At 43.9% G+C, this 14,913-nt stretch overlaps 1 protein-coding gene across 1 annotated transcript in view; it reads right to left on the minus strand.

Annotated features, from left to right (window-relative positions):
- Positions 1-14,913, minus strand: part of LOC140908532 (protein eva-1 homolog C-like) — a 308,502-nt gene that overhangs the window by 135,271 nt on the left and 158,318 nt on the right. Inside the window, exon 5 of the mRNA XM_073335814.1 lies at positions 14,532-14,675. Coding sequence (XP_073191915.1) covers positions 14,532-14,675 — 144 coding nt within the window. The remainder of the gene's footprint in view (positions 1-14,531; positions 14,676-14,913) is intronic.

Genomic DNA, 14,913 nt, shown 5'->3' on the forward strand with positions numbered 1-14,913 from the left:
CTTGAACCACTAATATCAGATCCAGCTCCAAATGTTTGCAGTGTTTGGAGGGGCTTGGGTCCATCTTTGAGATCTTTAAAAAAATTAGATATAGAATTGTCTCCTCCCACCACAAAAGTGCAGCTACCTCTGGGGTGGAACACCAATGTACACACAGGTTTCAGAGTAGCAGCCGTGTTAGTCTGTATTCGCAAAAAGAAAAGAAATACTTGTGGCACCTTAGAGACTAACCAATTTATTTGAGCATAAGCTTTCGTGAGCTACAGCTCACGTCATCGGATGCATCCGATGAAGTGAGCTGTAGCTCACGAAAGCTTATGCTCAAATAAATTGGTTAGTCTCTAAGGTGCCACAAGTACTCCTTTTCTTAATGTACACACAGAGTGTGATATAATAATTTCAGACAGGAGGTTGGAATGATCACAAGCTAGAGTTCACCTCCTCTTCAGGTGGGTACTCCATGTTTTTCTATCACAAACTGAAAAATACTAAATCTTATAGAGTAAGTTGAAATAGGCAGAATGTAAGTGCTCAGATTTAGAATTTGGTCAGGAAACAGGTAAACATTAATGCTAGAGCTGTACAAAAATTATCAACTTTTTTCCCTATGAAAAATGGCTTTTTGAAGGAAATAAACATTTTAATGGTAGATTTTTGTTTCCTATGACATTTTCTGATTTTTTAGATGAAAAATAGAAAATCAAAAACTGGAAAAATTTACTGAATAACGCAGGGATTGTGTGTGTGTGAGAAATATACATTGTTATTCATAGTGGCAAGTCATAGTGATTCATGACAATAACTTGTCATTGGGCCACGGAAAGATAGGGAGAATGACTCTATGGCCTGGTAGTTAGGACACACTCTTCAGGATATGGGCGACTCAAATTAAAGTCCGCGCTCCAATGAGTACTTAATTATTTATAAAAAGTGGAACAGCTTCAGGAGAAGAGATGGAGAAAGCCCCATAGCAAAACATCCCACCTCTCAGTGCACCATCCTACCGTGTGGGAGACCCAAGTTCAAATCCCTTCTCCATACTAGATGGAGTGGGGACTTGGTCCTAAGTTTCCCACATCCCAGGTAAGTGCCCTGACCACTGGACTAAAGCTTATAAGGGAAGCAGCAGTTTGGCCACCTTCACCTCCAGCCATTTTGAGAGTCCTTTGCTTTTGTCAAAATGCCTGAAAAGTTTAAAGAAAACGTTTGGGGTCAAAATGAAATATTTTGTTCCTACATTTCCAGAATGTTTTGTGATGCTGGCAGACCTGGTACCAGCTCATGCGAAGGCCCCTGGGCCTCACTGAACACTGACAAAAGCCCAATCTGGCTCACCAGTGTGTTATGGCTGCTACTCTGAAACCTATCATTAAAATACATATTAGAGCTATAAGAATGTGTTTAGACTTTATGAAATGTTTCTAGGATGTTACATGTATTAATGTAACTTATAATATGGGTATTCCATGTTACAAGGTAATATTTAAGTGTTTGCTCTGTAACTATAAAAATGTTTGCTAAAACTGTAAAACCACACAGTCAGGAGAGAAGCATTACCAAGTGTGACATGCTAGTTTACCACAAGAGGTGTCATCTCCTCCTCTCCGAAAAAAGGCCTATCGACACCAGACAAGCCACTGTGGAACATCAGTGGACAAAAGACTTTGTTGAGTGCTTCCCCCATATCCACGGATAGGGTACTTGCACGAGCCCCCATCCCACCACAGCTTGAACATCGGGGGAAAGGCATACAACTTCCCTTCAGGGAGGAATTATCACCACCATGATGCTTGGAATTCAGAGAGGGCAATATTTCTAAGCATAAGCAAGGAATCTGGATCCCCAAGGTGCTTGGCTGGGTTAGCCCTAAAAGACGTATAGAGCTTGCTTATTATAACAGCTACTATCACCTTTTGGAACCTAAGACTGTATCTCATTTGTGTGCGTATATTTATGTGCTTTAACCATGTAAATAACTCTAATTTCCTTTTCTTAGTTAGTAAGTGTTTAGATAGCATTATAGGGTTGGATAGAAGCATTGTCTTTGGTTTGAGAAGGGGGAATAGCTCCCAGCGCTGTGCACTCTTTACACTGGCACTTTACAGCACTGAAACTTGCAGCATTCGGGGCGGGGCGGGGGGGGGGGTCACATCTCTGAGCGAGAAAGTTGCAGCGCCGTAACGTGCCAGTGGAGACAAGGCCTATCTTTACCCAAATGTGGCCAAACTGCTTAACAATGATATGCATGGTCTTCTGCCCAGATAGGATTTTGGAGGGGAAATTATATGAAAAATCAGGGACAGAGATACAGGGCAGAGTTAAGGGTACATGGAATACCTTAAGTGTGTGTTTCCATACATCCTAATTTTTTTTCCTTGAAGTGTAACCCAAACTTTTGAGTGTACAGGCTTTCTAATCTTTGTGATAGCTAGAAAATGATAATGTTCTCTTAGAGGATTTTGATACTAATAACTGGTAGATATCTACCATTCTAACTTCAGATTACAGCTTTTAGCTCGGGAAAATCATAGAATATCAGGGTTGGAAGGGACCTCAGGAGGTCATCTAGTCCAACCCGCTGCTCAATGCAGGACCAATCCCCAAATTTTGCCCCAGATCCCTAAATGGCCCCCTCAAGGATTGAACTCACAAGCCTGGGTTTAGCAGGCCAATGCTCAAACCACTGAGCCATCCCTCCCCCCTGAAAAATAACTGATCTAAACTGAATGGATAAATGGGTAGCTCTTAACTAAGAGAGACAGGCTTTCGAATTACACAGAGCTCTTCTTTAAGTCATCTCTACACATAAAATACTGGATCAGTGCATCTGCACTGATGCAGCTGCGCTGCTGTAGCACTTTAGTGAAGACGTTCCACTCTAATGGGAGAATTTTCTCCCATCAGCGTAGTTAATCAACCTCCCCAAGATGCGGTAGCTGTGCCAAAAGGAGAAGTTCTCCTGCCAGCATAGTGCTGTCTACACAGGAGGTTAGGTCAGTATAACAATGTCACTCAGAGGTGTGGATTTTTTCACACCCCAAGCAACATAGTTATACCAATATAGGTCTATAGCGTAGACCAGACCTAAGAGTGTCACAGCTTAATGCAAGATTGAACAGACATCTTAGCATAAGTAAGCACATATTCAAAGGGACCATTCAAGATGATGTGGCCCATTAACACCCCTGTAGTCACAGGACAAAAAGAGAGGTCAGTGGGTTACAGTTTCTTGTAATAATCCATAAATCAGAAATGGCCCACCTTGATGATCACTACAAAAGGTTTTTTTCTCTCCTGCTGGTAATAGCTCACCTTACCTGATCACTCTCGTTACAGTGTGTATGGTAACACCCATTGTTTCATGTTCTCTGTGTATATAAAATCTCCCCACTGTATTTTCCACTGCATGCATCCGATGAAGTGAGCTGTAGCTCACGAAAGCTTATGCTCAAATAAATTTGTTAGTCTCTACGGTGCCACAAGTACTCCTTTTCTTTTTGCCTTTATTAAGACCATGATGTTTATTGCCTAGCAAAATTAGGAATTTAAAGCTCCCAGGCTCATCTTCTGAAAGTGTTGTGCAGGTTTCCTTTGAGGATGAGGACTGATAGATCAGATATAGATTGATTGCTCTGTGAAAAGCGTTCACCCCCAGGTGGCAGGGTGTTTTTGTCTTTTATCATTTTCCTGTGTGAGTTCATTTGAGAGCATAGTGATTGTCTGATTTCACCCACATAGTTGTTATTGGGGCATTTAGTGCACTGGATGAGGTACAGTACATGTTGTGATCAGCATGTGTAGGATCCATGGAACTTGAAAGGTGTGTTGTGGGGCGTGTTGATCATTATAGAAGCGGAGATATGTCTACAGGTTTTGCATCTGTTGTTCTGGCAGGATCTGGTGCCGCTTTGAGTTGGTGTGTCCTGGTCTGTAGGGAGCTTGCTTCTGACGATGACCTTGGAGAGGTTGGGGGGTTGTTTGAATGCCAAAAGTGGGGTTTCAGGAAAGATTTCTTTTAGGATGCGATCCCCATCAAGTATCCGTTGTTGTTTTTTGATCATGCACCATAAGACTTCCAGTGTGATGTGGTAGGTGACAACTACATGTATGTGGTCAGAGGGTTTTTTATTTCTGTATTGAAGCAGGTTCTCTTGTGGTATTTGGGTGACACATTCCATGATGCGATCTACTTCTCTGGTGGAGTGTCCTTGTTTGGTGAAGGCAGTTTTTAATATGTTAAGGTGTGTATCCCGGACTTTCTCCTTGGAGCATATACAGTGCCTGGCTGTAGATAACAGATTTCTTGGTGTATTTGGGGTGGCTACTAGATCTATAAAGGTAAGTGTGGTGATTCATGGGTTTCTTGTATATAGTTGTTTGTAGGATTCCATTGTTGAAGCAGATTGTTGTGTCCAGGAAGCTGATGCTAATGTGGGAGTGTTCCAGAGAGTTTAATGGATTCGTGGTGGTTGAAGTTGTGGTGGAAATCTCTGAGGGATTTTAAGTCGGCTGTCCAGATGATGAAAATATCATCAATGTATCGCAGGTATATCATTGGTTTCGTGGTGCATTTGTCTAGAAATGCTTCTTCAAGGTGTCCCATGAAGAGGTTGGCATATTGTGTCCATTCATGTAAGACTGCAGGCTGCATTTAGAGGAAAATCTCAGCTGTGAATGGCCAACACTTAGTTCAATAGTCATTCAACAGCTCATAATTGAGATTAATGCCGAAAAGCTTGATGCCTAACTTATTAGTGCATTTAAGCTTCTGCAGGTTGCTGATGACATGTTGACATGCTCATTAGATTAACTCTGAGGCAGGCATTTGATACCATGAGCAATTAAGATATATTAGTATGGACCAGTTGTTTTCAACCAGGGATCTGGGTCCCCCTAGGGGGCCACGAGCAGGTTTCAGGGGGTCCATCAAGCAAGGCCAACATCAGACTCGCTGGGGCCCAGGGCAGAAAGCTGATGCCCCACCACCCAGGGCTGAAGCCGAAGCCTGAGCAATGTAGCTTCGTGCGGGACCCTATGGCATGGGGCCCCAGGCAATTACCCTGTTTGCTATCCCCTGGCACTGGCCCTGGCTTTTATATAAAAGCATGTTGAGGGGGGACGCCAAAAAAAAAATTAAGAACCCCTGGTATGGACCACATGTACATCAATGTGTCTCTTTTTCTCTCTTCTCACTAAAAGGTTATCCTGTTTTCTTTACAGTTTAGTATTTCCTCTGATCTTCAATTTCAGAGAGTAACTCAACATGTCTTTGGTGTGTGCATACCATTACCTCTGATTTTTTCAGCTACCTTGGCTTCTTTTTCTCCAAGTTTATGACAAGGTGTAGCTGGCCAGCTCTCAGCCTGGGCACGGCTGTCATCTTTTTTAAGTCTGCTGCCCCTGGGTCCTCTCCAGCTCCCCCACTCCTGGGCAAGCTCACTGTTCTCTGTGGGAGATAAGCTCAGTCCCAGGGGCCTTTCTGAGTGTAGTCCCTAGCGCTGCTCCTCAGATCCAGTTACAGGGCACTGACAGAGAGCAGATGTTCAGATCCCCTTTCAGGGCTGCAAAGTTTGTTCACCCTAAACTGAGGGGATCAGGGGAAGGGAAGGCTAGTCACTGCCTTGGGCTGGGCTCCCTTGGCTCCTGGGCTCATGAGCAGCCTCTGTTCTTGGGCAAACTTTCCCCCCAGTCTGTGGCCAGCTTCACCTTTTTAAGTTCCCCTTCTCCAAGTAAAGGGAGCTCTACATGGGCGCCTAACTGGCACTGCCCGAGTGCAGGACACAGGGCCGGGGCAACCACTAGGCGAACGAGGTGGTCGCCTAGGGCACCAAGTGGTTGGGGGTGGCAGTGGAGCAGAGGTAAGCTGGGGCGGGGGGCACGGGGAGGACCGCCTGCAGCAAGTAACGGGGGGAGGGGCGGTGCACAGGGGAACCGCTCCCCGCTCCAGTTCACCTCTGCTCCACCTCCTCCCCTGAGCACTGCCCCACTCTGCTTCTCTCCCTCCCAGGCTTGCGCGCCAAACAGCTGATTGGAAAGGAGGGAAGGAGGCAGAGCAGAGGTGAGCTGGGGCGGGGAGCTGCTGCAGGGGGGGCTCCCCGGGCTGAGGGGAAGGAAGGGGGGTGCAGCAGGGAGCTGCTGCGGGGGGAGGTGTGAAACTTTCTTGCACCGGCCCTGGCAGGACGCTGTCAGTGCGATGAGGATGTGTCCCCTCCCCTCACACAAGGCAACAGGAAATTATCTGAGATTTGAAGAATTCCCATTCCTGTGATTGCCCTGAACGTGAAAGGGATATGAAGAACGCTGGGAGGGGAGAAGCTTGCAATTTTGGAAAAGCCATTGAAGGTGAAGGCAAGCGCCTTGTGCAACTAAATCTTATGCTCTGCATTTGATATCAATGCCTGAGCCTCTGGCAGAAGTGGGGTTTGTGAGAGTCTACTGAAATGGAATAATGCCGCAATCAGCCACTCCAGGGTCTGCATTAGTAAGTCTTTTGTTGCATGCCTCAGGTGCAGCGTATGGTCTTCATTCACCTAGGAAGTGCACTAATGTTACTATTATTTATATTATGGTAGTGCCTAGAGGCCTCAGTGAAGATAGGGACCCTATTATGCTATGTGCTCCCATAATAAGAGACAGTTGCTGCCATGAAGAACTTGCAATCTCAATAGACAAGGCAAGACAAAGGGTACGAGAAGGAGATAATTATTATTAGTTCCATTTTACATATAGGGAACCAAGGCACATGGAGATTAAGCTACTTGCTCAAGGTCATACAGGCAAATTGTGACAGAGGCAGGAGTTGAATCTAGGTGCCTCTCACGTCCCAAAACAATACCTTAACTACAAATCCATCCTTCCCCACCAATAGATCACTAATCCACATTCTGGAGTGCTTTGCTCCTGTGAAAGAGTCATACTCTAATTTTACATTAAATTGTTTTCAATTCAGGGAGATGCCTGCAATGTACCCTTCCACCATGACAAGTAATTTCTTGTATAAAGTTAAGAGAAAATAGTAGGGACCAAAAACCATGGTCTTCCCTTTCTCTGCTATTTTGAACGTGCTCATTGTTTATTAATTTTTTTCTAACCCCTTCACTCTCTACTTTTAAGGCTCCCCGTGTGTTTGGGCCTCTTCACACACCTATCTCCTGAGAAGAATGGCTGGCTTTTTCTCCAGCGCCTCACCCCAAACTTCCTCTCTTCATCACTCAGCCCCCACAGGAGTCTTTGTCCTGCCCATCATCATTTCCCCTCCCTGCTTCATACCCATTTAACATAACGGGCTCAGGTATTTTTTCTATCTATGTCTCTCTCCTCCTCCTTTTTGTGTTTAAGTGATATGGGCATTGGGAGTTGGTGCATACCTGTGACATCGTCTAAAAGGCCCAACCAGTATGGCTTTGGAGAAGCAGTGTCCTAAGTCACACTCTGTTAGGATCGTAGTGTGATGCTATTACCTTGGTTGACACACCAAGGATTGAACTGGGAAGCTCCAGAGATAAAAAGCCTCAGCTGCTACAGTGTGAGCTAAAGCCGCATAGCTAGGGGCTGTAATAACTCATATCTTTTGTGGATCAGGCACAGATCACACACACGCATGGGGGGCTGCCAACTTTCTGATTGCAGAAAGCCAAACACCCTTGCACACATACACACTATGGCCAGTCATTTCAAAAATAAAACGATGACAAAGTTTCATCTATTTGTGCATGGACAAACTGCTCAGAGGTCAGATCCTAGAAAAGTTACTAAAAAGTTCTCCTTTCCCATGACTTCACCAATCTCAAATCTGCTGAAAGACTCTTCAATAAAAAAGGATTCAAAGTTCCCCAGTCATCTATCCCACCACCAACCCATTTCTGGCTAATGTGCCTGTTTGAAGAGAATGGACACAAGTGATGGAAGAGACCTTTTAGGCCATCTAGTCCAATGCCCAACCAAGAAAGGATTGTTCCCATAGAGAACCAAAGCTGTGTCCTTGGACACGTTCCTCAGGAAATAGGGGCTCTTCTAGCAGACATCTAGGAGCACAGCTGCCTCCAGAAGTATGAGAAACACCATTTTATGTAACTGAAAGAAGCTAATTAAAAGAGTCCGTATGGAGGAAAAGCTGATAGGCCTGCGGGGGGAGGGGAGGATTTGGGGGGTTTTTTGTTTTTGTTTGTTTCCCTTAAATCAAGAGATCATCATAATGTTCATGTAGAAAATGAACCATTTTAATCATCAGTTGGTCCCAATTTAGCAAAATACTTAAGCATTTACTTAACTTGAAGCTTGTGAGACATCCCAGGCCTAATCAGAAAGTAATTTAAGGGTTTGCCTATCTTCAGTGGCATTTAAACACAGATTGAACATTAAGCACACATTTATGTGGTTTCCTGAATAGAGATGGGAATACTCATTGCTTAAAGTTAAGCACATACTTGAGTGCTCTGCTGATCTAGGGCTTAGGTCTCAAAGCTGCCAGGGACGTGGAATAGGGAACCAAATTGAGGATGCTGGAGGAAATAGGGAGACATGAAAGAAACTGCAAGGTCAAAAGGAACAAAGAAAGAGCCCTTGAGAATAGAATGGGAAATTTAGAGAAAGGAGGAGGCCAGGAGCAAAGAAATCCTTTCAAATAATTATTACAAAAACAACAATGACCTCAAACACTCTAGCAGCACTGATTGTAGACTGCAAAGTTATGTAGCATTATAAGAAAGAGTTTAAAGCTCTTGTTAAAACTGAAATACAAGCTTTAGTCTTGTTTGCACATCTCCTTGCTTGCTGCAATGGGCTAACAGCTTAAAGATATTTTAAAGTAAGAACTGCACTAAATCTTTTGTGACTTGGTCTGATTAAAGGTGCTATGCTCAGAAAGTGGCCCCAACACATGCATTTTCTGCTTAACCTGAATGTACTTGCCTTTGCTCTCTTTCATTTTTTTGTAATCCAGTAGTGGGGAGCTGCACACTGGGAAAACCCACCTTCCACATTGTACCATTATCTAAACCTGGCACTGAACCAAACTTTAATATTTCAGTCTTGCCGGTTTTCAGGTTTGGAATGTTTTTATGTTGGAGGATTTCATCTGTTCCCTGACTCGGCTAATGGAATCCTAATGTACATGGGAGATCACTATCTAATCAGACTGCCAATTACTTGCTTGTTTCAGTCATCTTCTACATACAAGATAACTTGTACTATTTCCATTGCAGCTAAGTTATGCCTATAGGAGTTTCATACAAAACGCAAAGGATATAACATGATACTCAGAGGACTGAGAAATGATCCTATTATGCTGACCTGAGATAATACAGGACCCTCCTGACGGCTGGAATAATAACAATAAACTACTCAAGCAGGGATGAAAACTTGAGTTAAACAGCAAGTTAGATGAAACCTGTAATTATTAACTTACAACTTGAAACCAGATTCAATCAGCATGATTCTAGATGCCTAAGAGGAATTTAACAATAAAATATGGAACTGGAGAATGGTCTAAAGCCAGTATAGTAGCTGGGTTGAACTTCCATGACCTGCTGTTTAAAAAAAACTAAAGGTACCTGTGATGATGTTCAATGATCACTCTGGGCCAAAAGTATTTGAAACAGATCCTCTTTATTTAGTGATGCAGATCCCACTGTGTCTGTGAATCAGAACATGGGCTTCTGCAATGCTCCTCCCCCAGACTTCCTTTCTGGGAACTTAAAGCGCATTTCCCAATATCACACCTGTTTTGCCCCATCTTTAGAATATGAATTGGACTCTGCTGCCTTGGAACTCAATGGAAAACCTCCCATGGACAATTTAGAGGAGAGCGTGTATAAACGCTGGGGCTGGCAGGATTTTGTAGGAGTGGGTGTGATCATCACAGAATCGCAAGCCAGAGATGTCAGTGATGGGAAACCCCTATTAGTAGAGCCCTGTGTTTATTGCAAATATGAAATAACATGAAATAAAATGAAAAAACATATAAAATGGAATAAAACAAAACACTCACCCCGCAGCAGCAACTTCGCAGCTCCTGTCCCGCGGGGTTGGGCCCAGCTCCCCACACTGGGTATTGCAACCTGGCACACGGGGTTGCAGCACCACTCAGGCTTGACCCAGCTCCCCTTCTGTCATCATGATGGGGGCGACAACTGGGCCAAACCTGAGCAGTGCTGCAACACCATGAGCCAGGTTGCAACACTCAGAGCAGGGAGTCAGCCCAGCCCTGCGGGACAGGAGCCACTACTGGAGGCTGAATGTAAGACAGGCTCGCACTGGTGACAGGAGCCAACCTCAACCCCACTCACCCCCACATGTGGATAAAATGAAATAACACAAAATTCCCAAACAAGAAAACAAAAAATTATAAAAGAGAAAACATTTCACAGGGCTCTCCCTATTACGTCGCCTCACTTCCCCAGTTCTGGCAGCACAGGGTTGTTCCATGGAGCATATTCCAGGTTACAATATTATCTATCACAAACCTTGCAACAGCAAAGAGGAGGCTGAGGTTTCTGCCAATAACCCCACTGTACCATTTGTTTGGTGCCTATAGTCATTGTCACCCTTTGGTTACTCCATCAGTTAGTCCCTTGGCAGGTTTTTCAGGAATTGCTAAAAGCAGGAGACATTCCTCTCCGTTCAGCTCTCCCCAAGCTCTGGAACCAGAGCCAAACCTGGCTGACCTGTCATCAAAGCTACTGAAGTTTGTTCAGAGAGAAATGTCTCAGTAATATGATATTCCACCCGCACGTCCATCCCAACCTTTATATCAACATGCTCCGTTCCACAGTCCCCTCTGGAGCAGGTCAGTGGTTCCACAGCACCATTGGCACAAGACTGCCCCCACCTCATTCAGTGGATGAGCAGGAAGAGTGACAGAGTTCAGGCTGCAGGATCACACACAGCAGTACAGCCTGACATGCATCATCACTAAAAGCCAAACCCTGAAGTCCCTCCCCACCCAATATTCACTCAGGCAAAACTCCTTGTGAAGTCAAACTCGAGTTTTGCCTGAGTCACCGCTTGTATCCTGCCATGTATCCTCTTTGGCCCAAACAAAGGATTCCATCATAGAAATGTAGGATGGAAAGGTCATCTAGGACATCTAGTCCAGTCCCCTGCACTGAGGCAGGACTAAGTATTATCTAGACCATGCCTGATGGGTGTTTGTCTAACCTGTTCTTAAAAAACTTCAGTGATGGAGATTCCACAAGACAATTTGTTCTAGTGCTTAACTATCCTGACAGTTAGGAAGTTTTCCCTAATGTCTAACCTAAATCTCCCTTCCTGCAATTTAAGCCCATTATTTCTTGTCCTGTCCTCAGTGATTAAGCAGAACAATTTATCACGCTCCTCTTTATAACAACCTTTTACGTACTGAAAGACTATTATATGCCTCCTCAGTCTTCTCTTCTCCAGACTAAACAAAGCAAGTTTTTTCAATCTTTCCGTGTAGGTCATGTTTTCTAGACCTTTAAATCATTTTTGTTGCTCTCCTCTGGACTTTCTCCAATTTGTCCACATCTTTCACAAAATGTGGTGCCCAGAACTGGACACAATACTGCTGGTCTTGTCAGTGCTGAGTAAAGTGGAAGAATTACTTCTTGTGTCTTGCTTACAACATCCCAGAACGTTGTTAGCTTTTTTGTTGCAATAATATTACATTGTTGACTCATATTTAGTTTGTGATCCACTATCACCCCAGATTCTTTTCTGCAGTACTCCTTCCTAGGTAGTCAATTGCCATTTTGTATTTGTGTAACTGATGATCCTTTCTTAGTGTAGTACTTTGCAAATGTCCTTATTGAATTTCATCCCGTTTATGTCATTGTGACCTAGGGTAACCAGACAGCAAATGTGAAAAATCGGGACGGGGCGGGGGGTAATAGGGACCTATATAAGAAAAAGACCCAAAAATCAGGACTGTCCCTATAAAATCGGAACATCTGGTCATCCTATTGTGACAGGAAATGATTATACTATATTTTAGCCTAGTTTAAAACCCTAATCATTTATACTTCTGTAACATTTTTCACCCAGAAAGATCCTAAAGTGCTTCACAAACTATGGACACATGCAACAGCATGGATATGCAGCGAGCTCTTCGTTAAGGGCAGTAGCCAAAGCACACCAATGCAGGATGAGGAGATTTTAGTGAAGAGCTCCTGGGCAAATATCTGCTTTTACAAAAAGTACCAAGGGTTATTTAACAGTTACATAGAGAAAACAGGCTCCCAGATTTTTAAGAGTTCCTCTGAAAGACCTACACACAACAAACTGCATAACATCCAACTGATCACCTCAGTCATGTGAGAGGCTGTGTCGGCCCTAAGGAATCTAGAGTTCTAACCGGACGTTTAGACCACTATGCCATCATCTCCAGTAGTTGTGCCTAGTAGTTGCTAATACTTGTGCTACTAGGTCAGGTGGTCTTATCACCTGATACTAAACATTATCTTGGACTTCTTGTAACTTTTCACTAAAAGGGAAGGGGCGTCAAGTTTGGGGAAAAAAGGATTCCCACCTTAAGTAAATCTTATTTAAGGGTGGGGAGAAAGGCAAATGGGACTCTTCTCCATTGCCTACCCAAGAAGAAGGACTTCTGAAAGAACCCGAAGGGACAAGGGAACTAAACTGAAGGGAAAGGCAGGGGTGAGTCCAGACTGAGACAGGGGTCCAGTCTGTAAGAAGAAATAACTGCAACGCTGAACTACAGAAACTCTGCATCCTGCCTAATTCAACATTCAGGGTGAGAAATTATATTTTGTAACCTGCTTCTTTAGTGAGTCAAGCTTAGTTTGCGTGTTTTGTTTTATTTGCTTAGTAATCTGCTTTGTTCTGTTGGCTCTCTCTTTAACTACTTAAAATCTACCTTTTATAGTTAATAAATTTGTTTTGTTTATTATTAAACCCAGTTTCTGTAATTTCTAACTTGGGAGGGGACAATAAGTTGTGTATATCTTGAGGGAGGGGGTGAATTTATGAGCTTGCATTATATAGATTTCTCTACAGCACAAGACAATATACCTTTGGATCTGCACTCCAAGGCAGGTGGACACCTGAGTGCTGGGGCAAGTCCCTTAACCTGAGTCTTCCCAGAGCGGATCTCAGTGTCTATGTCATTCTGCAGTTGGGTGTGGCCCTGTCTGTGTGTGCTGGAGGAAACTTAAGAGCCTGACTCAGCAAGACAGATAAAAAGGGGGCCCATGCTGGCAAAACAAGCGGGCTCAGTGGTATCTCAGGACAGCAGGTGGTATCTTAAAAGGGGCAACCTGTCACAGTAACTAGCAACTGGGAATACAGGATCTGATCCGAAGCTTGTTAAAAAGAAAGACTCCCAGGGACGCTAATGTGCTTTGGATCAGGCCCATAATGCAGGGGCCCAGCAATGTGGCATGTGCATCAGGAAGAGATTTCCAGTTGGAAGTGCATCTCCTGGGTTCATTTTGGTTTGTATTTGGATTTCAGGTTAATGTTTGTTCCATCACATCAGACTCTATTCCATCAACATAAGAAGCCTTTCCCTGCTGGTCTCTAAAATAGCTAATACAGTCACAGGGCACTCTCCAGTTGGTAAATTCACAGAGCTGTGTCAACATCCACTCTGCTTCTGCTACCTCTGTTCAAAATACACTTCCCTGTCCGCTACTGCCAAAGGAAGCAACAGACTTATAAACAACCTCCCTTAGCAAATGCCCCTACACAAATCATTCCCAAATGTTATAAATCAGTAAAATTTCATCACTGAACAAAGATGGACGAGATGCTCCTTTGAGAGGAATAGTTATTGCTCTACTGCAAAACCCTGATGCCTGATTAAGTAGAACCACAATGTACATCTAATACTATGACACACTGAAATATATAGAGTATATGTAATAGTTACCGCTGATCACACTACTTTGGCTAGCAAATACCATCAAACAAACCTTGGGGTGTTTTTCCATTAACTCGGTGGGTGCTAATATTTTTGTTTAAAATGATAGAAACTGAGAACCAGAGACCCAAAATCTTGTTGCAAGTAAATACAACAATATGCCAGTGTCTCCACTCAGAATGGGAGCATCAGCAGAGTTATCCCTTTACCAAAGCTCATACAGTGGGATGGTGATGGATGAATTAAAAAACATTCATTCCATAAATTCTGCTTTTCATATCAACCTGCTGACAGGAAGAACTCAGCATTAAACCATTCACAGAGGCTGCCAGGCCCCTAGTTAGTCTACATTCCCAAACAGAGTTGCCATACACTGCACAATCAGCTTGATGAATGACAAACTTCCATGCATTGCCACAATAGGTTGACCTCTTAGTTCATGAGCCAGAACAAAGGCAACGCAGGGAGAGGGCACATAGGGGTTACGTGCCCTCTCAGATATAACTGCTTCGCTTGTACTAAGAATGCTTACACAGACTGAGCATGCTCAGTAACATCTGCTGAAGCCGCTCCCCTCACTCTGCCCTTACTTCTGACCCTCCCCCCACCATCGGCAGGTACAGGTCATCTCTGAACCAGCATGTTTCCCAAATTGAACATTAAAGAAGCTTACCACAGGTGTAGATTACATTGAGGTGCTTGTGGACACCTGGGTAACAAGGATCACTGAATTCATAGGTGCTGGCATACACACTGCAGCTTCTTTTTCCATGGCAGCGTCTGGTCATGAGCTGGAGAGCTGTGGCTGACTGACACTCTGAAAGGGAAAAAGACAGGTAACTGCTCTGAATGCACGCCATCCTTGTCAGAACCTTTGGGAGAAAACCTATCAAATGTAGGCTAGGAACAACAGATCAGCACTTTGACATTGACGTGAAATATTTCAAGGCCTCCGAGCCTGCACCATGAAGAGGATACAACTCTAAACTCATCAGTTCAAAATCATGGGCTAGATAAGAGGTGACCAAACTACTGCAGGCTGGAGGGGGAAAGAG

This window comes from Lepidochelys kempii, chromosome 3, assembly GCF_965140265.1.
Source record: "Lepidochelys kempii isolate rLepKem1 chromosome 3, rLepKem1.hap2, whole genome shotgun sequence".
In the NCBI taxonomy this organism is placed as follows: Eukaryota; Metazoa; Chordata; order Testudines; family Cheloniidae; genus Lepidochelys; species Lepidochelys kempii.